Here is a 27,369-nt window from a genome sequence, read left to right on the forward strand (position 1 = left end):
ACATGGCAGCTTAGAGCCCTCCACCACTTCAGCACCAGTGGTCTCTTAACACCCTTTTGTGGTCTCTTCAGGACTCGCACACACCTGGCACACTGATATACACGCAGGAAACATAATACACATAAAATAAAATTTAGAAAAATCCAAAATTTAAAAACCACAAAATATATCCATAAGACCAAGAAGTGCAAGAGTCCTGGATTATAGGATTGCCACTCAGCCTTCCTTTAGCCTTGCACATCTCCAGACCAAAGGACAAAGATCTTTGTACTTATTTTCACACGTTTCTCATTGTGTGGAGCCTTCAGGGCCATTTTTGAAACTTTATTGGTTTATCTGGAAAAGCCCTGCTAAACCATGTGCATTTGAAAGACTGTTTTGAGTAGTAATTCCCACTTACTGCAGGGGAAAAAATAGTCAATATATGAAGACTATCTATAGTTTAGACACATTGCCAACTTTATTTATTTTTGTTTTTTTAAAAAACACTTATTTATTTATTATGCATACAATATTCTGTCTGTCTGTATGCCTGCAGGCCAGAGGAGGGCACCAGACCTCATTACAGATGGTTGTGAGCTACCATGTGGTTGCTGGGAATTGAACTCAGAACCTTTGGAAGAGCAGGCAATGCTCTTAACCTCTGAGCCACCTCTCCAGCCCCCATTGCCAACTTTATTAACAAGGACGTAAAGGAATGAGGTAGAAGGTGTAAGTCAACAAGAGTTTACTGGACACCTGCCTTGCCCAGGTTGTTGAGGCCGAGGTATGTAGCCAAGCGGTGGAGGCTCCTCTGGCAGTGTGCAAGAGGTCTTGGGTTCAATTCCCAATAACACAGTTGCTTCCTACATTCCCTGCCTTCAAATTGCCTCCTGCTAGTCAGGAAGTAACTATCACCTACCCCCACCCCAATCCAGGATTCAAGGATAAAATAGTAAAACCGGACAAAGGCACAAGAATGAAGGAAGGCCCTTGTCTGTTTGGGTTTCTGAGTGTGCTTTAGCCATAGGAATCCCAGAGACCTGAAAGGCCTGTAGAAGCTTTATCAAGAAGGTACACAGTGACGGGTTTGCACACGGTAGGAAGCAGATAACCTAGGAGAGTCTTGGAAAGAGTGGAGACTGGGGGGGCTGGGAGATGACTCAGCTGGAAAGGGCCTTTGTCAGAAACCCCGAGTTTGATCTGTGTGGAACCCACCTAGAGGGATCAAACTGATCCCCACAAGCTGTCCTCTGACCTCTACAACCCTCCACCCCCACCGGCCCTTTATGGGTATCCACAGTAATAGTGAATTATCAAAGAATGGAGTCTTGCTGTCTGAGGCAGGGTGGGGGTGGGGTGAACCAGGTGGGAAGGGCCATCACCAGGGACTCTGTTTAGAGGCACTCTCCCATAACAACAGTCAAGGTTTTTTATCAGAACAGTGGTTAACTGCTTGCAAGAAATCTTTTGATGGTTGATGTTCCTTTACAGAAAGAGGGGGTTGGGAGAGTCAATGGGGCCTCATCTGAGATTTCAGGGGCTCCCTTCTACACCTCTGAGCCCTGCTATGTAATTTGATTCTAACTGCCTGTGGCCTTATGGTCTTAGAGGTGCTAGCTAGGGTTTATAAAAAAAAAAAAGAACTCCTAACCGAAAGGAGCACTCCATTTGCACAGCTGTAGGGAAATCTTCATCCATGCAAGGGTATGCGGCTGCTTTGGGGTCACCCACACTCCCGTAAGTAACCCCTCACCCATGTTCTGTGTAAGTCCAGTAACCTCGTTGGTGATCCAAGATGGACTACGGTGCAATTGAACTCTGTAGTTGGAGAACTATAAGGAGGCTGTTTACCATCTTCTCAAGGAAAGAGTTCCACCAACAGCACTCCAGAGGAAATGTTGGAACAGAAACGGAAGATTATTCTTAGGGAAGCAAGGCCCATAGCGGTTTTTAAAACTAGCCTACCAACTCATCGGGATAGCTCACACTAGGAGTCTCAGTACCCGGAGGCTGAACTGCCATCCAGGCCACCAGACAGACTCTTTTAAAAAACCAAAAAACTAAACACAGGCCTTTGAACTCAGCACTCTGCGAGGCAGAAGGGATCTTTTAGTTGGAGGTCAGCTTGGCCTGCGTAGCAAGTTCCAGGGCAGCCAGGGCTACATAGCTGAGACCTTGTCTCAAAAACCGACCAACCAATAAATACAACAATAACCAAAATTAAGCGGCCAAACGCCGGGTATTCCCTTTCTTTTCCTCCCTCCCTCGTTCCTGCCCTTTAAAAGTCGGAACCTGATTGGTCAGCCAGGGACATTCCCAGCTGCGGGTGATGGAAGTGCAAACAAGTACTCCAGAATCCGAAGGCACGTGGATGGATTGGGTCAGGTAGAATGAGATTTAGCAGCCGGAATATTCGGCTTGTGTGAACTGCATCTGGCCCTCCGACGTACTCCAAGGCTTAAGGAGACAGGGTCGCCATCAAAAAGCATTTTCCAAAGAGGCCTCTGTCTTTTCACATTACGGTTGTCTATTGATTGCGTGTAGCTCTCAATCACCATAAACAGGGAATTCATAACGCGAATGCGGGGGCACCGCGCTCAGTGGGCCTGAGATCCAGAAGTGCACGAAAAGGTCCCAGAAAACACCAGCTTCCGCGCAGGGGTCTCTGCAGCACCCACCGGGTTCTGCAGCTCCGAGCCTCAGGGTCCATTGGCCAGCCGAGATTTGGGGACCGGCCCCCAGCTCAGCCTGGACCCTCGTCGCCGGCAGCCAGCAGATGGCTCTCGGGCTCTCTCTACAGCTCAGTAGACCCTCTCCAGAGACGCAAGCGCCTGCGGCACCGGAGCGAGGCTGCGAGGAGGGGCGCGGAGGCCGGCGCCGCCGCAGCCGTCAGGGAAGCAGCCACCGCAGCCGAGCGTCGCATCGGTCCCCGGGCTGTGCCCCGCGCCGGGCACTGTGCGCCCAGGCCCGGAGGCCGGCCGGGGACCCGTGCGGAGGCCGCTCTCGCGAGGCGGGGAGGAGACGCAGGGGGACCAGGAGGAGGAGCAGGAGCTGGTGAAGGAGAGGAGGAGGAGCGGGAGAAGGGGAAGGAGGAGAGCAGGGCCGGCCCGCCCCTGCCCAGCCCAGCCCCGCTGGAGGCCGAGACCAGCCGGGTTGCCCAACCCTCGCCTTCCGCTTCACCTACGCCCAAGGTGCGGCGCTGAGGCCCGGCTGCGCGGCGCCCGCGCCAGAAGGAGCCGGTGCTGCAGCCGCCTTGCATTCCGCCCCCGGAGCTGCGAGCCGAGAGGGCGGCATGTAGCGGCGGCCGCAGAGCCAGCTCGGATTTGTAACTCTTAGGAATTTTTTTCTTTTTTTCTTTTGGTACTGCGGGCGCGCGGCAACCTTGGATCAACGCCCCGCTGCTCCGGCCCATTCTTCCCTTGCAAGCTGCAGCTCCCTCGCGGAAACATTAAAGGGTTTGGGGAAGGGCGCGGGGCCGAGAGTCAGAGTGGGACCCGGGATCTCCCCGCGCCCAGTGGGCAACCATGACCGACGATAGCTCCGATGTCCCCCGGGAGTTGATGGGTAAGCCTGGCGCGGTGGCCGACTGGTCATCTTCCTCTGTGCACACCTCTTTTCCGCCTCCCTTTCCATCTCCGTCCTCCCGCAGAGTCCCCGTGCTCTGGAGCGCTAGTGGTGTGGGGCAGGATGGCCGGGGGCGCCTAGAAGTTTGCTGGCCTGATGGCCGCAGAGCTGGGTGCAGAGAGAGGAAGGCGTGGGGAGGCATCCGGAGCCCTGGAGGGCTCCGGGCGGGTCTCCCTGCCCTGCTCCACCAGGTGGGTCAGGTTGGCAGAACGTGGAGCTGGTGAGGCGTCCCTTCCAGCGGCCAGCCCCATTGCCCCTAACTCGGGAAAGTCCGGGAAAGCCCAGCAGGAGGATACCTGGCGACAGCATTGTAGGTCCCCTCGGGCTCGTGCCAGGCACCCTTCAGGAAATTCCCGTCTGGGGCTGCCCCTCTCACCGACTGCCTCAGGGATGGAGGCGCCGGCCCAGCGTCAGGACCGGGTCTGGTAAGGCGTGGCTTTGGGGATTGAGCTGGAAGCAAGAGTGTTACCCGACTGACGTCTGCTAGGACCAGGAAATGGAGGGTTAATGATAAAAGCCTCATTTTAATAATGATTTACCTACTGACTACCCCCAGTCTCTTTGGGAACACGTACGTGGTACTCTGTGCCAGGTGACTGGTTGCTTGAGGCCCTCCTGATTGGCAGAGGGCTGGTGTGTGTGAAGGGGGGGGGTGTCCTCTTTTGGAGAGGAAAGTGGGGAGAACATTGTCTGGGATTGAAGTCTTAGGGCTTTTGCTTTATCAGGGAAGGTTAAATGGCAGATGACAAATGGCCTAGGAGCACTGGGAACCAGCGCTCATGCTCGCGAGGACTACGTTGACTTGCGTTAGGGTGAACTTATCAGCATGGGCATGCTTTAAACCTCAGTGACCCGTATTCTCCGAGGTACCATGCTGGGAACACTCTCAGTGCCTTGATGTTTCCTGGGTGCAGACCGGGGGGAAAGTTCTCACTGCCGGTCCACCTCAGTCTGGAATTTGCCCCTCTGCTCCACACTGCAGCGTTTGTACTTGAGAGGACTTGGTGTCCCCTCGCAAAACTGCTCACTCTGAGGGTGAAACTTGGCGGGAAGAAGCTGTTGCTGGATTTGTATGGAGTTTTGCTTTTGTTGAATTAAAACACGCCACCACCCCAGGAAAAAAAAAGGCGAGTGAGGGGTGCTTGCCCACCCCCTCTTTTGTTCCAGGCCCTCTCCTCAATCCCAGGAGTCAGTTCTGAGACTTCAGCGAGTGGCCCATCCTGTTCTGGGTGTTTCCAACACTCTGCCCGAGCAGGAATCTAACGCTGGAGTCTCCAAAGATGCCTCCAAAGGTGGTGAAGTTGTGTGGCATTGTCCTGGGACCCAACGTTCAGGTAGTTTAGACTCAAGGGGCAAAGTGTCAGTGGTTTTCAGTACGTCCGTGTGCTTAAAAGTTGAATTCGACTCTTCTTTTGAATGGAATTTTTGTGTTTCTTTCAGTATTGTGTGATTTTGGAAGGACAGTGCCTGGCAGGATCCTTCTCATTTAGGCTATGGTGGGAAAATGCACCTGCTGCTGCTTCTGGGGTTAGGAGCCCACAAGAGTTCTGAACAGTTCAAAACGGCAGAGTGCAAAGGCCTCACTGTGTTCTCCTAAATGTCTCTTTGAAGGCGTGTAAGCTATGTATCTTTCTGACTAAGATGAATTTTTTTTTGAAAGATAGGGGCTCTTTTAGCCCAGGGTGGGTGCCAACTCCCCATGTAGCTGAGTCTGGCCTTAAACTGTTCTCACTCCTGCCTCTGTCTCCCTCCTGCCTCTGTCTCCCGAATGCTGTTTATGGGAGTGAGCCACCTCTTGACTTTTGTCCAGCAACTTAAAAGCAGAAAACAAGCGGTGTGTGGGGGAGGGAGAGGGGGTACAGTGGCCCAAGCTGTTAACCCTAGTACTGCGGAGGCAGAAGCAGGTGGATCTCTGTGAACTTGAGGCAAGCTTGGTCTACACAGTGAGTTCCAGGTCAGTCAAGACTACATAGGAGACTCTGTCAAAACAACAACAAAAAAAGCAGAGAGCAAGAATACCTGTCACATGTCACTCATCACCACCAGAGACACTGCTCTTAGCTTTTGGATTGTGACTTCTGTCTCCCTTCCTGTGTACATAGTTAGTGAATTTCAGTGGCCCGCTTCCCACAGCCTGGTGGGCTGGGCTAGGGTCGTCCATGCTGCTTTTGGTTCTGATGAAATAGCAGCTGGACACAACTCCCAGCGCTCAACCTCCCTGTATCTCCATGTACTCTGTCCTAATTCTGTGTCTTTGCTCTTCCTTGGGCTTCACTTTCTCTGTTTTCAGCCTTCTCTCACCTTTTCTCTACCTGCTGTGTAGTTGCTGCCTAAAATAATATACTTTAGTCTGTATATACTAAAACGTCTATCTTGTAAAGAGTAAAATTCTAGACCTTAGTGAACCGTATTGGACACACCAGTGTGGAAGCCATAGGTCCATTTCCTGCCTCTTCAGCTCAAGATTCTCTTGTCCCAAACCTTCACTTCCTGCCTTATCTGTGAGAAGGTGTGATTCACTTAGTGCTACCTCTAGGGGCTTTCTTTAGATGGTAAACTACCATAGACAGTGAGGAGATAGTAGGGCTGTTCATATTTACTGAATCCCCAAATATGGTTAGAATGCAGAATAGAGAGCTTTATCAACCTAAAAGAGGGGGCTGGGATTTGAAGGATAAGTAGGATATTATCAGGAATATAGGGCAAAGACATCCTAGAAAAAAGAATTCATGGAAAATCCTGGATTTATGAACATCTGGAGACATGGACCTTCGTGTATGTCCTGAGAAGTGAAGCTGGGAATGTGAGACTCCCACACTGCAATCATTGGTTCTTCCCCGATAGACCTCCGACTAGGAGAGGCCCCTGTGGTTAGGAGGGCCATGGGCCGATTTAGGGAGCGACGGATGCCAAGGGTCTTGGTGCAATCATCTTTGGGGCTCATGGTCTGAGTAGCAGGTGGATTTTGGGAAACCTGATGCCTAAGTCACTCAGAGTGTTCAGCAAAGTGTTCAGCTTTCACAGTGACCAGTGAAGATGACACTGTGTTCGATTTGGGAATGTTCAGATCGGACAGCTCATGAGAGTCACAGGAAGACATATTCTCCTAAACTTTCAAATCTTTCCTCCTAATTTCTCCTTTGACATCCATGTGCTATTGTGTGTTGATGACTGGGGAGAGCCCTTTTCTGACTAAACCGTTTGGTGAAGTCTCAAACTGGTTCTTTGACTGGACATTTCCAGTTCCTAGAAGCTTCCAGATTCATCCCAATGACATACAAATGTGGAGATTTCTCAAAAAAATTTTTTTTGGGGGGAGAGCGCATCTTGTTTTATCACAAAGGCTTATGTTGGATTACTAGACTGAAGTGATTCTCCTGCCTCATCCCCCAAGGAGTTGGTTGAGACTACAGGCAGGGACCGTCAAGCCCAATTAAGGCAGGAGTGGGGATTGGTCTCAGGGCTTTGGTCATCGTAAGCAAGTGTTCTACCACTGAGCTACAGCATAGCCCACTGCTGTCAAGACTTTACTATCCAGAACTGGAGACACGGCTCAGCCGTTAAGAGTACTTGCCTTTCAGAGGACTTGTATTTGGTTCCCAGACTCAAACAAAAACCTCTTGAAGGCTGACAACTCTCAGACCTGTTAATCTAGCAGAAAGAAAGAAGAGGACCAGCAATAAAAAGAGCTAACCTCACTCCTGCCAACGCCTGCTCTGCGCTAGTGCCCCTTTTTCTTGCTAAAGAAGGGAAATAATGAAACCTTTCCTTTCTTCCAGAAAGCATAAAGGATGTGATTGGCAGGAAGATCAAAATCTCAGTGAAGAAGAAGGTGAAGTTGGAAGTGAAGGGAGACAGAGTGGAGAACAAAGTGCTGGTGAGTGACCGGGAGACACTTGGGTGCAGAAGTGTCTGCTCCCCTCTTCCCTCTCCATTGGGGTGCAGAAGAAGTGTCTGCACCTCTCTTCCCCTCCACTGGTTTTCATGTAGCTTTCCTGCTAGTGCTTGATTTTTTTTCTTCAAAACTCCGATGGCCAATTTCTTTTTTTATAAATAATTTATTTATTTATTAAAGATTTCTGCCTCCTCCCCTCCACCGCCTCCCATATCCCTCCCCCTCCCCCAATCAAGTCCCCCTCCCTCATTAGCCCAAAGAGCAGTCTGGGTTCCCTGCCTTGTGGGAGGTCCAAGGACCTCCCACCTCCTTTTAGGTCTAGTAAGGTGAGCATCCAAACTCGATGGCCAATTTCTTGGATTCACTGGACTCTTTCCTGTTGCAAACTGGAACTTTCAGAAGGGCTACTCATGTGACTTGTTTGCCTAGTCTTCTGGGGGATTTTAAGACATTCTTGTCTCATTGGTTTAACCAAAGTTCTCAAGTGTTCCATGTATTAACCCCCCTGAGGGCCCAAAGAGTGTGAGCGGTGCACCTGTTGCCATTCCTGGCGATCTGGTGTTCTAGAGGAATCACTAGTTTCTAGGCGTAGTGTCTTTGTGCTGTGGTTGAAATTGGTGTTCTATTCCTATTGGCCTAGGTTTTTAGAGGCCACCAGTGTCTGACTAGGACCAAGAGGTGCGAAGTAATTTGTGGTATTTCACCCCTTTTCTTGTATCACAAGTCTAAATTTGAGCACAGGTGAGAAATTGCCTGCTGTGGCTCACACCTATAATCCCAGCACATGGGAAGCTGTGACAAAGGTATTGTCTGGAGTTTCTGGCCATCCAGGGATGTGAGACATCATCTCCAAAGAAAGAGAGAAGAGAGACAGAGAGAGAGAGAGAGAGAGAGAGAGAGAGAGAGAGAGAGAGAGAACAGGAGCTGGAAAGATGGCTCAGTGGTTAAGAGCACTTGTTGCTCTTAGAGAACCTGGTTACCGACATGGTAGCTCACAACCATCTGTAACTCCAGTAATTCCAGGAACACTGGCACTCTCTTCTGGCTTCTGCAGGCACCAGACATGTACATGGTGTGTGTGCATACACACACACACATTCAGGCACAACACTCCCATACATACAATAAAATAGAATAAATCTAAACAAATTAAAAACAATAAAGCCAGAACAAGTGGAGAGATTTATTTTATTTTAGTTTTTTGGCTTTTTGAGACAGATTTTCTCTGTGTATCCCTGGCTGTCCTGGAACTTGCTTTATAGAACAAGCTGGCCTTGAACTCAGAAATCTGCCTGTCTCTGTCACCCGAGTGTTGAGATTAAAGGCCTGCACTGCTGTTTCCACCACCCTGCCTTGTTTTTTCCTCCCTCCCTCCCTCCCTCCCTCCCTCCCTCCCTCCCTCCCTTCCTTCCTTTCTCTTTCTTTTTGAGAGAGTCTCACTGCTGTAGCCTGGCTGGCCTCTACATTGCAGCGCTCCCCATCCCTCAGGTTTCTGAGCACTTGGATTACAGGCATGCATTGTCACATCCAGCGTAACAGAATGTTTTCCAACATTTTGCCATGGGAAATTTCAAACATGCAAAATTAGAGCAGCATGTTATATTGAATCCTGTGTTTGTCATTTAGCTTTAATAACTTAGTGTTTTGCCAATATTGCTAATTTAGCTATCACCCCTTATACTACAGATTTTTTTCCCCCTCAATTATTTTAGAACAAATCTGGAGCAGATGGCATTGAAAGAGAATATTTCCAATATTCTATTTCTTCAGCAGAAATTGGCTGTAGAATTGTAGTGTCATTCTGATCATACCTGTTTTAAGAATCTTATAAGATTCTCAGGATATGCGATGGTCTCGTGTGGCTATGAGGATTGTGCTGTTGATATGACTTCTGGTTCTGTTACACGCGTCTGATGGCTGTAGCATCGGGATGGGAAAGCATTGGTGACCTTAGCCTTGTTCTGAAATGCGCTCCTGTAGATGCAAGATTCAGGTTATTAATAGTGAAAATAATTAATGCACTGCTTGATTTTACTTAGCTTTAAATAGTTGGCTTTTTTAAGTTGTGTTTTCCTAAAGACTAGTCAGCCACTTTTGTATTACCTTTTGGAAATAGTAGTGCAAAGAGAAGAAATGTTGCTATCATGTGTTCTTTTATATGTTCAAAGTAGCTTTAGTTTTGGATTCCTTCCCTCCAGTCCTTCCTGTGGTAGGAGTCAAACCCATCTACAATTGAGCTACATAAAGCCCGGTGTGTATTTTTGTTGAGCCCAGGGCCTTACATGTGCTGGACAAATGCTTTTCCACTGAGCTATACCCCCGGTTCCCATGTGAAGCTTCATTTCTGGAGAATACAATACAAACATCAAGTCCTGTTCATTCCAGCAGCCTGAAGAATGACATTTGGTATCATTTGGTGTTTATGTTCTTCATTACACTAGGCAAGCTGTGCCATGGCTCAAATTTATTGGTAACATCTCAAAGACAGAATCGTGCCCACTATAATAAAATTGGTGCCATTTTCGAATGTCTGTGACGATGATGGAGGCTTTGCACAAATGAGTGGCAGAGCGCTTGGCTTGCGTGTGTAGGCCGTGCGTGCAGTTCCCAGCACTGGAGAAAGGAGTGGACACGAGTGATGTGGCTACCTCATCTGAGAGTTTCTGGCTCACCTTCTGGAGCTCCTGAGAGTTGTAATCAATTTACAGATGGATTTGAATTTAATCATTTATCTCCCTGAATCTGGAACCATTGTGATTTTTAGATGCTTGGCCTGAACTTTTGGCTCTTATTTAATTAAGGTCTGGCTTCTTTGACAGGCTTTAAGTTTGAATAAGACGATCCAAGCAGTAACCTTCACATTTTGGCTTTTGGAGTTTTCAACACAGAGAAAATCGAGCTAATTATCACCCCCCGCCCCCCAAAAAACAGGTTATTAATGAGTTTATTTCTTCACATGTACTCTTTTGAGTGTGTGTGGTGCTTGCATGTGAGTGTGTGAGTGTCCCCATGAGGAAACTGGAAGGAAGACATTGGGTGTCTCCCTCTATTACTTTCTAACTTGTGACAGGGTCTTTCACAGAATCAGAATTTCCTTTTCTGCTAGGCTGGTTGACTAGCTAGCTCTCAGGATGCCCTTGCCTTTGTCTTCCCTCACTAAGGTTACAGCCATGCCTGGCTTTTTATGTGAATGTTGGGGATTTGAACTTAGGTCCTCATGTTTGCAAAGCAAGTACTTTTACCCACTGAGCCATCTCCCCAGCCCCATGTAGCCCAGGCTGTCCTTAACTCTCAGAAATCCTCCTGCCTCAGCCTTCTGAGTGCTGAGATGACAGGTACGAGCTACCATAGCTGCCTGGGAGTGTCCTGTTTCCCATTTATCTTGGGTAGCGGTTTGTCTTCTCTTTCTTCTCATGAGCAGAGTGGCTCATGCTCTGGAATCCTGTGCGAGTGCTAGGTGCTGTGCTGAGTTCTCGGAGCGTTACACCTTCCGGTCCTACCACGATCCTGCCGAGTAGGGATACTTTGTATTTCTGATTTTCAGATGAGAAGGTTGAGATGTGGAGAGACCGAAGTGATTGGCTTTGGGTCATCCAGTGAGTTAATGGCAGAGCAGGGGTTTGGACCCAGACCTTTTGAACACAGGTGTTTTCTTTGCTTCTGTTCAATATAACAGAAAATAGCTTTGCTTGTTTGGTGGCTGCTAACTTCACTGGCAGGAAAAATTGGGGTTTTGATTTGGTTTACCCAGCTGAGCGCCAGGTATATGGCTTGACAAGTTGAGTGTAGACTCTCTATAGGATCTCAGCCATCAGTCTGGTATGGAAACACCTATACTATATACTATACACTCTATACTGCATACTTCATTACACACTATATACTGTATATTGGATACTAACAGTAACCAGACTGTGGGTTTGGCATGTCCTCTGTAGGAATAATGGGGGTGGAGGGAGTCCAAGGAAGGGGTAGGAAGGAACAGAAGGGGTAGGGAGGCCTTCAGAAAGAGGTGAAACCTAAGGTGGTGGTCAACTAGATGAGAGGAGTCAGCCTTGGGAAGAGTGGAGAGCAGTCCAAGGGCCTGGAAGCCAGAGTGAACCTAGAGAAAGAAACCTGTCAGGTGGTGAATTCCTTGAAGCTCTCCTATCAAGAAAGTCAGGACTGGTCAGACAGGTCTCTTTTCTCCATGTGATTGATTCCCCCCCCCCCCACCTGTTCTTGATGACCCTCACTTTATTCTCTATTGCAGCAGGAGGGCTCTGTGGAAAGGGTTTAGGAACTTTAGATCAATGTTAGTCAATTGCTTTCTTGAATAAAGCAGATATTGTAACAGTAGCCATTCCTATGCCTTGCTTTGCAGAGTAAGTGCATATGTTTAAATACTGGTTAGCATTATGAAAGGCATACCATGAACATCTAGTATCTTGTCAATGTACTGCATTAACTAAGGGGACTGACATTCTCTTTTGTCAGTGACCAGAACCTAAGTACCTGGTACTTCTACTGAGGGTCCTAGATTAGCTTGTAAGGCTAAGATAGTTTATTCATAGTTTGTGGCACCTAATTAGCACACTAGAAGGCAATAGACTATGATGTTTTAGGGAGAAAGTAATTCTGCGCTTATATAAATTTGACAATCAGATGTTAACAATAGATAGGTCTCAGTTTTGGATTTTCAGAGATATTAATACACTTCTTTCTTAAATTTTATTTTTAAATTATTGTTGTTGTTATCTTTTAATGTTAATGTGTATGAGTGTTTTGCCTGCACATATGTATGTGTACCGTGTGCATGGCTGGTTCCCCAAGAGGTTAGAAGAGGACATTGGGTCCCCAGGATCAGGAGCTAGAGACCATGGTGAGCAGCCATGTGAGTGATGCGAATCAAGCGTGGGTCTTTGAGGAGCAGCCAGTGCTCTTCACAACTGAGCCATCTGGTCAGCCCCAGGGACATTCGTACACCTCAGTGCATTGGAAACCTTAAAAAATGAAGCAGGTTGGGTTCCAGACGTGGTCAGAGGACCTAGTGCTACAAAGTGGGGAACTGAGATGGGACAGACCAGAGCTCTGGAAGTCTAAAGACTAGAATGGTCAAGAGGACGGTCCTTCAGCCCACATCGTCCTAGTGGGAACTAGGTCTCTGGGGTCATGATGGAGAGCCCGCTCCTCTGTTTCTGAGATGCCTCTTTCTTTCGTCTTTAGGAGATGTTTTCTCACCAGTGACCCTGTATGTCTTAGACTCTTGTTCAAACATTTGCTAACTGAATTAAAATTTTTACTTTTACATAGTTCTAGATTTATATAGTTAAAACAAATCATATAGTGGTTCCTTTACCTCCTGACCAGCTTCCCCTGTCTTGCAAAATTGTGTAATCTCACAAGTGAGGTCCTGATATTGAGTAGCTGTGTGCACTGCAAATATCCTTCTATAGATACCCCTCATGGTAGCTCAGGTTACCCTCCAACTTGCTGTATAGCAGAGGGGCTGGCCTCGAACACATGATTCTCCTGCTTCCTTCCATCTTACCAGTGCTATGGCCTTTAATCTATTCTTTCTATTGTGCTGTCATTTCAAGAACGTTAGATTTTGGGGCATCATAGCTCAGGTCTGTACAGAATGTTAGATTGCTGGGCATGGTAGCTCAGGTCTGTACAGAATGTTAGATTGCTGGGCATGGTAGCTCAGGTCTGTGCAGAAAGACGGCTACATTGCTGGGCATGGTAGCTCAGGTCTGTACAGAATGTTAGATTGTTGGGCATGGTAGCTCAGGTCTGTACAGAATGTTAGATTGCTGGGCATGGTAGCTCAGGTCTGTGCAGAAAGACTGCTACATTGCTGGGCATAGTAGCTCAGGTCTGTGCAGAAAGACTGTTAGATTTTGGGCATGGTAGCTCAGGTCTGTACAGAATGTTACATTGCTGGGCATGGTAGCTCAGGTCTGTACTCCTAATGCTTAGGCAGGTGAAAGAGGTCACCTAGAGCTTATGACCAGTCAGTCCCAGGATGGAATGAAGTCCTAAGAGAACTTTACAGAAATAGTCATGGACTATGAGCCATTTGGGGTCGGCTTTTCTTACACAGCTCACATCAAGTTTCTCATATCAGTTGTACCCTTTCCATGACAATGTGTGTTTCATAGTTTTTTTATTTGCAATAAATGAACTCCTGGGTTATTCCCAGTTTTTGGCTATTCGGAATGAAAAGGATGTAAACAGCCACCTACGGTTTTGGGGTGAGCACATGGAGCACATGCTTATATTTCTTGTGATAAACTGAGGACCACAGTTGTTGGTTTGCGTGGGAATTGCATTTTTTCTTAGAAGCTGGCAAGCTTTCCCAGAGTGGCCATTACGTAATCTTACCTGCTCCATGTGGCCCTTCCAGTTTCTCTGCTTCTTTGGCAGTACTTGGTGTAGTCTGGATCTTTTCTTTTTTCTAACGGACTGATTGAAATGAAGACAAAAACCCCAAATGAACCAAAATCAAATAAATAAATACTCCAGTAACTCCGAGGAGGGAGCGAGGTCCCACTGAGGTGCCACTCCCTCTGATGCCTCTCTGGGGAAGGAGTGGGCTATGCCTCCGTCTAGGATGGTGGCTCAGAAGCAGCCCTAAGGTCCAGTCGTGGTCTCAGCTTGGCTGTGTTCTGTTTGATTTTGGAATTCAGGCTACAAGGGTGTCTTGAAGCCCTAGTTATTACACACATGTTGTGGGAGGATGTGAAGTCAGAAACAAGATTCTCTTTCTCCTCCATCTCCATCCCCTCCTTTTCTCCTTCTGCCTTTCTTGTCTTTCTTCTTCCTTCATTCCGTCTTTTTTTGACATAGGGTTTCATGTGGCTTAGGGTAGTCTTGAACTTGCTCTGTTGCCAATGGCTTTAGGCTCTGGCTCCATCTGCGTCCATCTCAGTTCTGAGAGGATGGCTGGACATGGATGCTCTGCGAGGCCTGACTTGAACTCTTTGACATTGTTCTTTTGTTTTTGACAAGTTAACCTTGAATCCTCGAATGTATTTGACTTGACTTGGCAATTATCTATCTTCTTAGCATCTTTTTCTTCTGTTTCTCCCTTCCTTCCTCCCCTCCCTTTCTCCTCTTCACTTTTTGGGATAGGGCCCCTGTATAAACACCAGACAGCCGACAGGCTTAGAAATCCATGCCTCAGCATCCGAGTGCTAGGATTATTGTGAACCATGATGATAGCTCTTTTCAATAGCTTAATTAGTTTTTTTAGAGTAAGTCTAAGTTTTTTTTTATTCATTTAAATTTTACTACTTTTGTGTGTCTGTGATACAAGGTTTTTTAAAATGTTGAAAAGTATGTAGTACAAGGTGTTTATTATTATTGTTGTTGTTGTTTGTTTGTATAACTGGTCCCGCAATGTAGTGGTGACTAGCCTGGAACTTGCTATGTGGTCCAGGCTAGCCTCCAATTCACAGATCTTCTTGGCTTTGACTTTCAAGTGCTAGGATTAACGGGGTAAACTGCTATGGCTGGGCTTGAGGGTGCTATTCTGGATGTCATGTTTCCCTGAAATATTTAGGTGGCAGCGCTGTCATCGATTCAAAATATAAACTCTACTTGGAGGGTTCCTGGTGGGTCTCCCTCCCTTGCCCCACCTGCTGGGTCAGGAGCTGGAGGGGAATATAACTTTCTTTTTTTTTTTCTCAAAAAAAAAAGGAATATTTCTAATAACATTTGGAAGCATTAACTGGCTTAATGTGCTGTGTATTGTTAAGTCTATACTATACTGTACTCCAGCATGGAAGGTGCAGATCATCTACACCTGGCCATGTGGTTTTTGTGGCTGGCCTGTCTAATTCTTTCCCTTCCCTGCTCTGTAGTCCTCCCATCCCCCAGCTCCTAACTGGGTATAGCAGAACCTGTGCTACCATTCACTTCTAGGAATGTCCCCTTTGGTGGTTGCCACACATTAAAAAAAAAATCCTAGGAATAATTAACAAACAAACAAAACATCAGCAATAACAAACTCACATCATTTTCAGCAGGAGTCATAAAGAGGTAGCATTTTAGGAGTGTGATTTGCAAGTTTATAGGCAGCCTCTACACAGTGAAGCTGTACTTCTGCCTCCCTACCTCCTCCAGGAGCCCTGAGCCCGCTGGGCAAATGTCCTACCACTGAGTCCTACTCCAAGTCCAGGAAGGCTGTTTGTTTGATCTGGAGAGAGAGTCCAGTCCTCACAGTGTTTGGGATAGCGGGATAGCCCCCCCCTTCTCTGGGCCCTCTCTGGGTAAGCAGGGTGGTGGCAGAAGCACCTTGTTGGTTGTTGATTTGACTGTGGGCATTGGCACTGTAGTCCTGCTGGGCCAGTAGATGTAAGCGGAACCGTGAAATTTGCATCTAACGTTCATAGACTGCAGTTGCTTTTGAAGAGAGCTGTTGGGGTATCATGGCTCTTGGCCTGGGGTTTAGTTAGACCCTCTGCAAGGTTGTGGGGACAGTTGTCCTGTAATTTGAACAGCTCTCTTTGTGTACCACGAGGAGTCTCAGCTTTTCAGGGTGCCTTACAGTTCAGCACACCGGTGATGCTCAAAGCACCTGGGTGAAGTTACACAGATCTAGAAAGCCGAGCTTTCGGAAACAGCAGCCACACTGAACTGATCCCCAGGGGTGGCTGTTGGAGGCATGTACTTGCTGCCAAGGATCCTGGCACAAGTTCTGGGAAACTCAAAATAAAAGAAGCCGTGTTTGAGTGTTTCAGAATTTCCCTGAACCTTAAAACTGTGGTCAGTGCCCACCTGGCGGTGCCTCTCTTCTCTGGGTAAAGGTGGGGGCAGTCACACTTTCCCAGGATGCAGTTCTGCCTGTGGGCGAACTGGTACCTGAGCTGAATTCGCATTCTCCTCGGGTCTGCAAGTGGCCCAGTTTCTGCTGTACTTAGCGCCGTCTGCGAGAGTCAAATGACCTTAGGCAAGGGAGCTGCTGGACGCAGCCCCAGCTCGGTGTAACTTTTCATTGTTAAATAGATACTGTTTTTCCAGCTTCTGGGATTCGGCCTCCCTGGGAATTGGCATAATGTAGCTGGGAGGAGGGCAACTGGGGAGCTGGGAGCTGAGGGGTATGAAAGGGGTATTGTATTAAACAAGGGGCTAGGAAAGCTCACCAAAATATGGCGTGAATGGGGAGAACTCCCTCTTGGAGTTTATAGAACAGTTACAGAGGAAACAAAAAGGCATTCTGAGAGCTTACCTCGAGTTTCCATCCCCCAGAAACACTGTTCACATCTATTGTTCAAATAAACTGGAATTTGAAACAATGTTTTGTTCTTTTGAGAGAGGGTCCCTTTCTGTAACCAAGGCTGTTTGGAACTCATAAACCAGACTAGCCTCAACCCTCCTGCCCCAGCCTCTGAAGCAGGCCTTTTATTTAATTTTTGGAAACAGAATCTCATATAGTTCAGGCTAACCTGGCACTATTATGTAGCCGAAGATGACTTTGAACTTCCGATCCTCCTGCCTCTCCCTCCCCAGGGCCGGGGTTACAGTCATATGCTACTACCCAGTGCTGGAGAAGGTGCGTTTTGTCCATTCTACCTGTGCGCATTCTACCGGTTGAGCTATATTATTGTTTACAGTTCCCGTTTTTTTTTTTTGGTTTTGTTTTGTTTTTTGTTTCTGTTTTGTTTTCTTTTTTAAAATTTCTTAGAGACAAAAATCTCTTGTGTACCCCAGGTTTAACTTCAGGCCCTCGCCCCCCCAACATCCTCTTTCTAAAATGCTTTTGTCTGTTAGTAGACTATGAGAATTTACATGGGTTTGCATCTACAGTCTAGCAAATTTGGACTCTGGACTATAGCAGCAAATTTGAGTGTGGCGTTGATTAGAGACTCTGAATCAAAAATAAACCGGGGGAGGTACATGGTCTTTAATCTCAGTACTCAGGAGGGAGAGGCAGGCAGGTCTCTGGGCTCAAGGATAGTGAATATAATAGTTTCACATCAGCCAGTGAGACAAACCACAAACAAAAAACCAAGCTGGCAAGATAGCTCAGTCAGTGTAGTGCTTGACTTGGAAGCCTGAGGACACGAGTTCGGTCCCTTAGCCCATGGTAAAGAACGAAGCAGCTTTTATAATCCCAGCACTTTTTATAATCCCCAGCAGGAGATGGCGATTCCCTGCGTTTACTGGCCAGCAAGCATAGCCTGTTGGGTGAGTTTCAGGCCCTGAGATCCTGTCTCAAGAAACAATGTGGAAGGCATGCATGCATGTTCAGACACACACACACACACACACCAAAATCAGTCTTTTCCTTCAGGAAATCACATTTTAAAGGAAAATATAAGTATTAAAAATTTTGGATTTAGACAATAATTTTGTTTCCATGGAAGGAATTCAGGTCTTGTACATGCGAGGCAAGCACCCTACTACCTACTAAACCCCAGCCTGTTTCAATTTTATTTTTTCCGAGACAGAGTTTCTCTGTGTAACAATCCTGGATGTCCTGGAACTCCCTTTGTACACCAGGCTTCCCTTGAACTTACAATACTGCCTCTGCCTCCTAAATGCTGGGATTAAAGGCATGTACCACTACTGCCTGGCTAACTTTTTAAATTTTAACTTAACTTTTGAGATGAGAGGCTTACTCTGTAGCCTGAGATGCTCTGGAATTTGCTATGTACCCTAGGCTCTCCTTGAAATGGCAGTCCTGCTGCCTCAGCCTCCCTAGTGGTGGGACTGCAAACACGTACTGCAGCACTATTAGATAATCCATGATATATTTAGAAAAAAGGTGGGGGGATCTCAATACTACTTTGTGGCCTCCTAAACTTCACTTTGCCTCTCAGCTTTCTGGTAGTGACTCTTATCCAAATCAGTTTGGATTTCTGTGTGGTTGTGTTCATCCCTGCAGGACTATAATGTAACCATTGTATCTATTGTTAGATATTCTAGTTAACATCTGGCCTTATAAGTGCACACGGCCTCATTTTTCTTAGAGAAATTTCTGGAAGAGGATCGCTATGGGGCAGGCATTTAAAGGATGATTTTCTACCTGATTATTATGCAGAAAGTGTCAATAGAGAAGAATTCTGCTTTACTAATTTTGTTTTGTTTTAAGATACTTAGCAGAATTGATCTCTTTGCTCCTTGAACCCTAGCTCCTGGACTTAGTAATTGTAAGTTATCAGGAATGGAGGATGCTATGGGGGAGGTGTTGTCTTCAGGTCTACAGATGTGAGTTTACAGTCGGCTCTTGGGTGTCACTGACTTGGGTACTGGAGCTTGTTCCTTAGGCTGGACACTGCAGAAGAGTGAGGGTGCGTTATATGATTTAGACCTTTGCCCTTGTCATGGAACTGTCTTGTCTCGGCTCTATAAATGATAGGGACTGGATTTGCACATGATAAGGTATAAGTGCACTCATCAGGTCGAGTATACTTAATAAGTGCCACGAGCTCATGCAATCAGAGTCAGAGCAAAGTCTTAAATATCAGAGTGTAAAGATGAAAGGTAACTGCCTTCTCCCCATAGTTCACTGGCATGACAACAGTCATGTGCTCCTGAAATCCTGTGCTCCTGTCTTGCTCAGGTCCCATTTACCTTACCCACCTTCTGACCCTTCTCCCTGTCACCTTGACTTTCTGGTAGACAGGCTTCCTGATCTCGATCTGTTACCTTTTCTCACTGAAGCTGTCATGGTCCGATTTGGCTACTCTTCAAGTTCACCACTGTGTCTGGCACGGTGTACCAACTGCTGTTCTTCCAACTCAGGCAGGTAGGGGCTAGGGATGTAGTTCAGAGGTAGAGCAACTGTCTAGAATCATCAGTCACCCAGTGAGTGGCTGGCTGTGTGGCTCAGTGGTAGGGTGCTGGCCTACCATATGAGAGGCCTTGGTTTCTACCCCTAGTACTATGCGAAATACAAGCACCCAGCACTCTTTCCATTCCCAGGGTGTATTAGTTAGGGTTCTTTAGAGAAACAGTGGATAGAATGAATACACATTAAAAGGGGGGTTATCAGGCCTATACAATCATCAGCTAATGGCATCTCACACCAGAGGAGCCAAGGATCTGTTAGATGCTCACCAACCCAAGAGGCACAGAGGACTCCGGCAGATCTGCTGGGCTACACTGGGAGGTGGGAGAAGCTGGTTTTAATACCAGCGAAAGAATATAGCAGCGGCAACAACAGAGTGGATGAACTTGCAAACAGAGTGGAGGAAAGCAGGCAAAGACAAAAGTGTTTTTCTTCCATGTTGTTTTATTTGGGCTGCCCCTAGAAGATGTCACACGTGCTGAGAGTGAGTCTTCCCAGGTCAGCTAATGTGATCTAGACAGTCTCTCACAGGAGTGGCCAACATCCAGATCCAGTCAAGGTGACAACCAAGGTTAACAATCATATAGGAGGGTTCACTTTCGCTCACTCTGTGAAAGAGTCAAGTCAAGTCCACCAGACACGGCCTAGTGGGATTGGCAAGGTGTGCACCCTTGCAAGGTTCCTTGAGAGTAAATGTGGCATAGCCATCGCCCTGGCAGGAGTCCAGGCTGTTGGATGAAGTCTTACCAGAGCACACTTTTTGCTTTCCTGAATTCATCTGTCCTGAGTCAGTTATCATGTAAGCCCTCTCCGGATTTTATTTTCCACCGGAGCTGTGAACTAGAGAGAACCGGCTGTATCTTCTATTTGCTTAAGCCTGGACAGTCAAGCCTGGCACCTTCTTTCATCCATGTCCAGCAAAGTCTTCCTGAATCCTTGGAACAGCATCCATGCTGCAGGTCAGGGAGTCATGCCCTAGGGTTGGTACCCTGCAGAGCAGGCACCCTCCACGTGAAGACCATGACCTTCACTGCCTGTGGAGAGGCACAGCTGCTGTGCTTGTTCCCAGGTTGCCACTGCCAGCTCTTCGACCCTGCTTCTTATCAGAATTTTTACTTCCTCCAAGTCCACTGTTTATGAGTTAACTGAAGTTCTGGGAGTGATCTCCCTTTCAACAGCTTGTTCTCTTAAAAGAAAAAAAAACCTTGGTATTGAAGTAATTGTCTGTGACCCCTGTTTACTGTGTCAAGAGCCGTTCGAGCTCTGCTGTTCAGACTTTCTCTTCCTTTTGTTTATTTACCTTTTTGGGATACTGGCTGTTGATCCTCCACTTCGCATCAGGCAAGTGCCGAGCTTCAACTGCTTAGCTCCTTGTATTTTATTTTAAGACAAGGTCTCACTGTGTAGCCTGTGCTTATCTTGCTTGAGCTCACTATGTAGCCCAGGCTGGCCTGAAACTCAAGTGCCTCCTTCCTACCTTGGCCTCTGAGTTCGGAGATGACAGGCATGTACTCATTCCCAACCCCATCTCTGTTCTAAGCTCGGATGTAGGAGCTGGTTCCTAACCTTTCTGATTAGCACACTGTCTGAGGGCAAAGGTGAGATTACCCAGTTTCCTCAGTCCTGTGCCATGGAGTGTTCTTTCCACGGAGACCTAGTGAAAGAGGCACCATTCTGTCCAGCACAGGCAGGCTGTCTGCCCGTCAGGCAGCAGTACTGTGTGTGCACAGAGGTTCCACATCACTTCTTTTTGGCCTGGTTGTGCTCTCTGGGAGTGGCTTCAGTCATTCTAGGGGCTCCCCTTAATGTTCCGAGGAGATGCCACAGCTGCATGTCAGCCGTGGACCACAGGTTTCTGCTTCTGTCTTCAGTTTACACCGTCATCCGTCCAGTGGTTTGTCTGGGTTTTGGATCGGTCAGTTTAGGATTAAGTTACTAAACTTCAATTTGTTCCCATTTAACCAGGCAAGGGATGCTGTAAGCCAGAGGCTCTCCATGTTCCTCATGCTGAGACCCCTTAGTACAGTTTCTCCTGTAATGGTAATCCCCAGCCGTACGGTTATTTTTGTCACTACTTCCTAATTTTAATTTTACTACTGTTATGAATTGTAGTGTAAATATCTGTGCTTTTAGATGGTCGTAGGTGACCCCTGTGAAAGGGGGTTTAGTCCCACAGATTGAGAACTGCTATTCTAAGTTCTCTTAGACTTACTTGACATTTTCATTAGTAAAATGAGTAACTATAGAACCCACTTTGCCATGCTTTTTGAAAATTTCAAGATACATTGCATATAAAATATTTTATGTGTGTCTAGTGCTCAGTAGGCCACTGGACATTTTTGCTTCTTTTGTTCTAAATCAGGCAAATTGTTTCCACGGTGAGAAGCTGTATAGGCACCACCGAAGATGACTCAGGTGTATTTTATATAAATATTTCAGAAGGCATCTCTCATCCTTGCATCCCTCCTGGCTGTCTGCGGGATATTTGCTGCCAGTCAGTCTGCACGGTGCTATTTTAAACCAGATTGCCTGGTAAAATGGTCTGGGCGGCTTTCCACCCTGCTCTACTTAAAGGGTAGTGTTTTTATTTATTTTTTATTTTTAAGTGTGTGTGTGGTGTACACACATGCGTGTATAGGTGTGCACACACATGTGTGTATAGGTGTGCACACCCATGCGTGTATAGGTGTGCACACCCATGCGTGTATAGGTGTGCACACCCATGCGTGTATAGGTGTGCACACCCATGCGTGTATAGGTGTGCACACCCATGCGTGTATAGGTGTGCACACCCATGCGTGTATAGGTGTGCACACCCATGCGTGTATAGGTGTGCACACCCATGCGTGTATAGGTGTGCACACCCATGCGTGTATAGGTGTGCACACCCATGCGTGTATAGGTGTGCACACACATGCGTGTATAGGTGTGCACACACATGTGTGTATAGGTGTGCACACCCATGTGTGCAGTTGCAGAGGCAGAGGTCGGATACCCTGCTCTATCATGCTCAATCTAATTTAGAGTCTCTCACTGAGCTTGATGCTGGATCAGATAGCTGGCCCTGGCCATCCTCCTGTTTCTGCCCTGTCCTCCAAAGGGGGTTACAAGTGTGCGCAGCCATGCCTAGCTTTTGATGTATGTAGGTGCTGGGGATTTGAACTCAGGTCTGAATGCTTGGGTAGCAAGCACTGTTGCTTGCTGAGCCATCACCCTAGGCACAAATGTGCTGCTTAAAAAAACAAAAACCTTTCTTTTTGTTTTGAGGCAGCCTCTCATACAGCCCTTGATCGTATCACATTTGCTTTGTAGCTGAGGATTTTAAACTCTTTCCTCCATCTCCCAAGTGTTGGGATTAGGGTGTGCATAATTCTGGGTTGACATCTGACACCCCCCTCCCCCCAGCTTGTTAGGATCACAGGCATGTAATACTGTCTTACCTGGCTGACAAATCTTTTTTTTTTTTTTCTTTTCTAGATAGGATTTCTCTGTGTTGCTTTCTATATCCTGGAACTCACTCTGTAGACCAGGTTGTTTCAAATTTACAGAGATCCACCTGCCTCTGCCTTTTGAGTGCTGGGGCCTGGTTGAGATTTTTTTTTTTTAACCAAAGGTTCAAGTACATTATTGAGAAATACGTTTCTGAATACAGCATTGTACACATCCTCTATCTTCCTCATCTCTTTAACTCCACAAGGAAGGCATTAGGAAGTAGGCTCAAACTCTTTGGTTCTCCTTCAAGCTACTTGGTAACATTGTGAAATATCCAGTCACTAGCAGGCCCCTTCTTTGAAGGATTTGCTTCTCTAGCATAGGCTGCCTGGGGCTGGTACCTCCTTTCATCTGTTTCCTCCCCCTCAGATTTCAGTTAAGATTATTCTACAGATTAAAATTAAGATTGATTCTTGTTTGTTTTTTTCAGATCGGACCTCACTTTAGCCCTGTCCAGTTTGGAACTAGATATGTAGATTGGCTTGCCCTGAACTCAGAGATCCATCTGTGTCTGCCTTCCAAGGGTTGGCGTTAAAGGCCTGTACACTATGCCTGGCCTAAGATTGTTTTATGGGGGCATAGCCGGTAAAGGTGTCTGCTACCAGCCCTAATGACATTTGCTCCAAGGTTAAAACCCAACATAATGGAAGGGAAAAGAGAACTGACTCCCAAAGTTGATCTCTAACCTCTACACACATACCATAGCTCGTAGGTCCATCACACACACAAATAAGTAATAAATGTACTTCACAATTTAAAGGATTGTTTCATGAGGAGGGGGCATTGTTGGGGGCTGTCTACTCTTGTAACTTTGTGTTGTAGCTATGCTAAGAGGGTTCCTGACATGCTGAATATTTAACTTGCCGGTATTCTGGACTCTCACTGTTTTATTGTTTTGGTTTTCTTTGTTTTTTCTTGCATTGCCCCCTCCCCCCCAGTCCTGTGTTTTTGAGACAGTGTCTTACTATGTAGACCTAGGTGGCCTGGAACTAGCTATATAGCCAAGACTGACTCAAACTCCTGATCTTCCTGCCTCAGCCTCCTAAGTGCTCAGGGGATAGGCATGTGCCACCATGTCTCACTGGCAGTCTGCTCTAAGTAGCTGTTTGTGTAATTCAGTTGAGGTGTTGCTGGCTTTGTTATGGATGCCAGATCGAATTCGAGACCTGTGGATAAACTTGGCAGTCACAGCCTACCATGTATAGAGCTTCGAACCTGCTTAGGAAATGGCTTGACTAGGCTGGTCAGGTAGATAGATGTCTTTGATGTCTCTCACCCTTCCCGAGGCTGCTGTGTGTGCCCGGTTTTCTGTGTTCCTGCATACGTGTTGCTTTGGATAGCTCTTCTGTTTTATTTGTTTTTCAGTGTGTGATCCTGTGTGTGTGTGTGTGTATGTACGTGTGTGTGTGCGCGAGCGCGTGCTTGAATGCGTGCATGTCTCCTTATTGAACAGTCCACTCATGAAAGGTCAATCCCCAGCACCCTTTGGTGGGGAGAACATACACCTTTGGAAGCAGCTTCTGAGTCTGGTCTGTGCTGGGTGCTGTGGGGTCAGGGCTGTATCTAGTGCTTCTTGCATTGAGCATCATTTGCTTTGCCTGGATTCTTGCTCCATAAATTTCTGAAACTCTTTCTCTCCTCTTCTTTTGGGGATAAGATCTATTTTGTTTTATTCTGATCCTGTCTTTCAACAGCTCACACAGAGGCAGCCTCCAGTCCACCATCTTTTACAGAAGTCTCTGCAGCTTTGCTTAGAGAGTTTGCTATTTTCTTGTTTGGAAGTAGAATCTCACAGTGTTAGCCCAGGCTAGACTTGAACTCACTGTCTATCCCAGGCTGGCTGCAGAGTAACAATAATCCTCTAGCTTCAGTCTTCTGTGTGCTGGGATGGCAGATGTGAGCCATCGTCCTTGGCTAGAAAGTTTTCTTTCAGCAGTGTCCTGGAGAGTTGCTCATGAACCTCCTCCACAGCTGCCTTTTCTGGTTGGACTGGGAGGGGGTGTGCTCGACCAAAGGGCAAGTGTGTGTGGGCCAGCAGCAGCAGCCAGTGCCTCATGCCACTCCTTGGCATGTACATTGAATTGGAACTCTTCCCATCTCCCTGTTGGGTGTTTGCAACAAAACTGGAAGAGAACCCAAGACTCCAGACATCAAAGCCCTTGGTTATGCAGACCCAGGAGGTATCTGGGAGGCTGGAATCAGATGATGTCACCACACAGCTGCTTTAAAAAGGGTAATGTTCGATTTGAAGTTTAGTTGAAGAACTTCAGTGAATGCATCCATAAACGGTATTTCCAGTGTCCTCCACGCCCAACCTAAGAAAGTTGCTGACACAGCTTCCAGTCTCTTCCTTCCTCTTCTATTTACTCTCTGAGATCCTTCTGGGAGACCACTATGATCTGAGGTCCCACCAGGATGCCATTGTTCCTTCTTACTGGAAGAGACTGGAATGCTCAGCGACCCACTGAGCTCGTTGATCTACACTGTAATCCCAGCCCTTGGGAGGTAGAGTCAAGGATCAGAAACTCAGAATCATCTTCAGCTACATAGTGAGTTCCAAACCTGCTCATTCCTGCCTATATGAAACCCTTTCTAAAACAAACAAACAAGCAAACAGAAAGAACGAGATGGAAGGTGAGTGGTCTTTGCAGCCACTTCCTCGGAGCAGGGGCACTCAGAACTCCTTCCTTTTACCTGAGAGCACTGTCTGGGGCTAAGGAGATGTAACTCATTGGTAGGGTACGCATCTGGCATGCATGAGGCCTAGAGATGAAACCAGGAAACACTCACTTCAGCTTGTTGGTAGTTTACCAGAGGACACTGCCGAAGACATGTTTTGGGAAGCCTGGGGCCCTGCTTTACTTTCGTCCCTGAGAGCAAAGAGCCCCACTGACGGTATCTGCTTTGAGGTTCAGTGCTCTGGCATTTTTTATGTGTGTGGTCCTGTGTATGCTGCTCAAGACCCTCTCAGCCCTGAACCCTCCAGGTGCGTTCTTTCTTTCTGTTCCTGCCGGGCTGCACCGACAGGAGCCATCTCCTGTGAGAAGTGCTAATGCTCGTGCCCTCAGTGCCTTTAAAACAGAGCGGCACCAAACGAATGAACCAACATTTGATAGACAGGGAGCCGAGTACCGAGTCCAGCCTGTGGAGCATCTCCTAAGAACGAAGCAAGTCTCCAGGGATAGCAGCTTCCTGATTTGAATGGCTGGCGTAGGTTCTCTTGCTGGCCGGTGCCTCCCATCTCCTGGGCCGCCTCTTCATTTCTTCTCTTTCCCTCTAAAGTTGGAGAGAGTTAACAAGCCCAAAATCCTTTGCGTGCAGCCAAGTCTTCAGGTTCTCCCACGTAAATCAAAGTGGGTGAGTGACCTTCAGCAGAGTATTACTCGTGGCCATTGAGGTCCGAACAAGTTGGCCCCATTCCACCAGGAAACAGTCTGGACCTGTGTTTCGTACCTGTTTTCAAGGCCAGCTTGAACAAAACCCAATTCCAGCTAATAGTGCAACGGAGATCAGTATTCTCAAAGCAGTGTGAGGTTGAAGCTTCTTAGGACCCCAGGACCTTCGCATTTTTCCTCTTTTGAGTTTTTGAGACAGAGTCTCACGTAGCCCGGACTGCCTTTGAACTGCCTCTGCTGCCAAAGATGACCTTGAGCTTCTGATCCTCCTGCTACCCCCGCAGGTTTCAATGCCAGGTGTGCAGCAGCAGGCTGGGCTCCAGGACAGTTGATTGTATTTCTTTATCAAGTGCTTTGGTCCTAATGATGGTCTTTTCACGGATGTGCAAAGCTTGTTTGCCCAGTCATTGACTGAGACCTGCCTTTGATATTCAAGCCCAAACTGGTTTTGCAGGGCCTTGAAGAGTCCCTACTCAGCAGCCACATCTGATCTAGCCCAACGTTAATTAGCTTTATAAAGCAAGATGCAGGATCGATAACAGAGACAGAGATGGGAGAACGGTCAGCTGCACACAGCTGCCGGTGGAAGCCTGCGAACCGGACCCTGCTTGGGACGGTAGAGTTTGAAAGTCAGCAGGGGCTGCTGGATGGGAGTGTCTGAGGTCTGCTTTCCATCACACTCGGCTCCTGATCCTGGAGGTTACCCAAAGCTAAAGGAGAAAGCACATCCTCTCCTGCCCTGCCCGCCATGTGGGTGGCATTGTGTTCCTGCTGCGGCCTTAGGACAGTGAGTCATAGCCAGTAGGTAAGGTGCTGCTTCCTCTTCTGCTCTGTCATTTGAGAGAGCAATTTATTTCCTGCTTGGGAAGACTTGATCTCATCTTTCGTGTGTGTGTGTGTGTGTGTGTGTGTGTGTGTGTGTGTGTGTGTGTGTGCGCGGGGTGGGGGAGGCTCATACACATGCACAAGACAGGAATATCAGATGGACTTTCACCTCAGCTCTTGCTGGGCAGGGTAGTCTCTTCCTCTTTAGTGAGAGATATTATCTTAGTCAGGGGTTCTCATGCTATGTTAAAACACCATGCCAAAAACGACTTGGGAGGGGGGCTGTATTTCAACTTATAGTTCGTATCACAGTTTATCATTGAAGGAGTCAGGGCAGGAACCTGGAGGCAGGAACTGAAGCAGAAGCCACAGAGGAG

The 27,369-nt window shown here is 47.2% G+C and overlaps 1 protein-coding gene across 8 annotated transcripts in view; it reads left to right on the plus strand.

The window, feature by feature from the left end:
• Positions 1-3,148: 3,148 nt before the first annotated feature.
• Positions 3,149-27,369, plus strand: part of Carmil1 (capping protein regulator and myosin 1 linker 1) — a 261,760-nt gene continuing 237,539 nt past the window's right edge. For 6 of the 8 annotated variants that reach the window (XR_012910397.1, XM_075970043.1, XM_075970037.1 and 3 more), the window contains exons 1-2: positions 3,361-3,546; positions 7,386-7,483. Coding sequence is in view for 7 of the 8 variants with exons in the window: in XM_075970043.1 (XP_075826158.1) it covers positions 3,507-3,546; positions 7,386-7,483 (138 nt within the window). In the remaining variant the exon portion in view is untranslated. Of the gene's footprint in view, positions 3,547-7,385; positions 7,484-27,369 lie in introns of all 8 variants that reach the window. The other 2 variants (XM_075970038.1, XM_075970042.1) reach the window with 1 other exon arrangement.

Source organism: Microtus pennsylvanicus, chromosome 4, assembly GCF_037038515.1.
Source record: "Microtus pennsylvanicus isolate mMicPen1 chromosome 4, mMicPen1.hap1, whole genome shotgun sequence".
NCBI lineage: Eukaryota > Metazoa > Chordata > Mammalia > Rodentia > Cricetidae > Microtus > Microtus pennsylvanicus.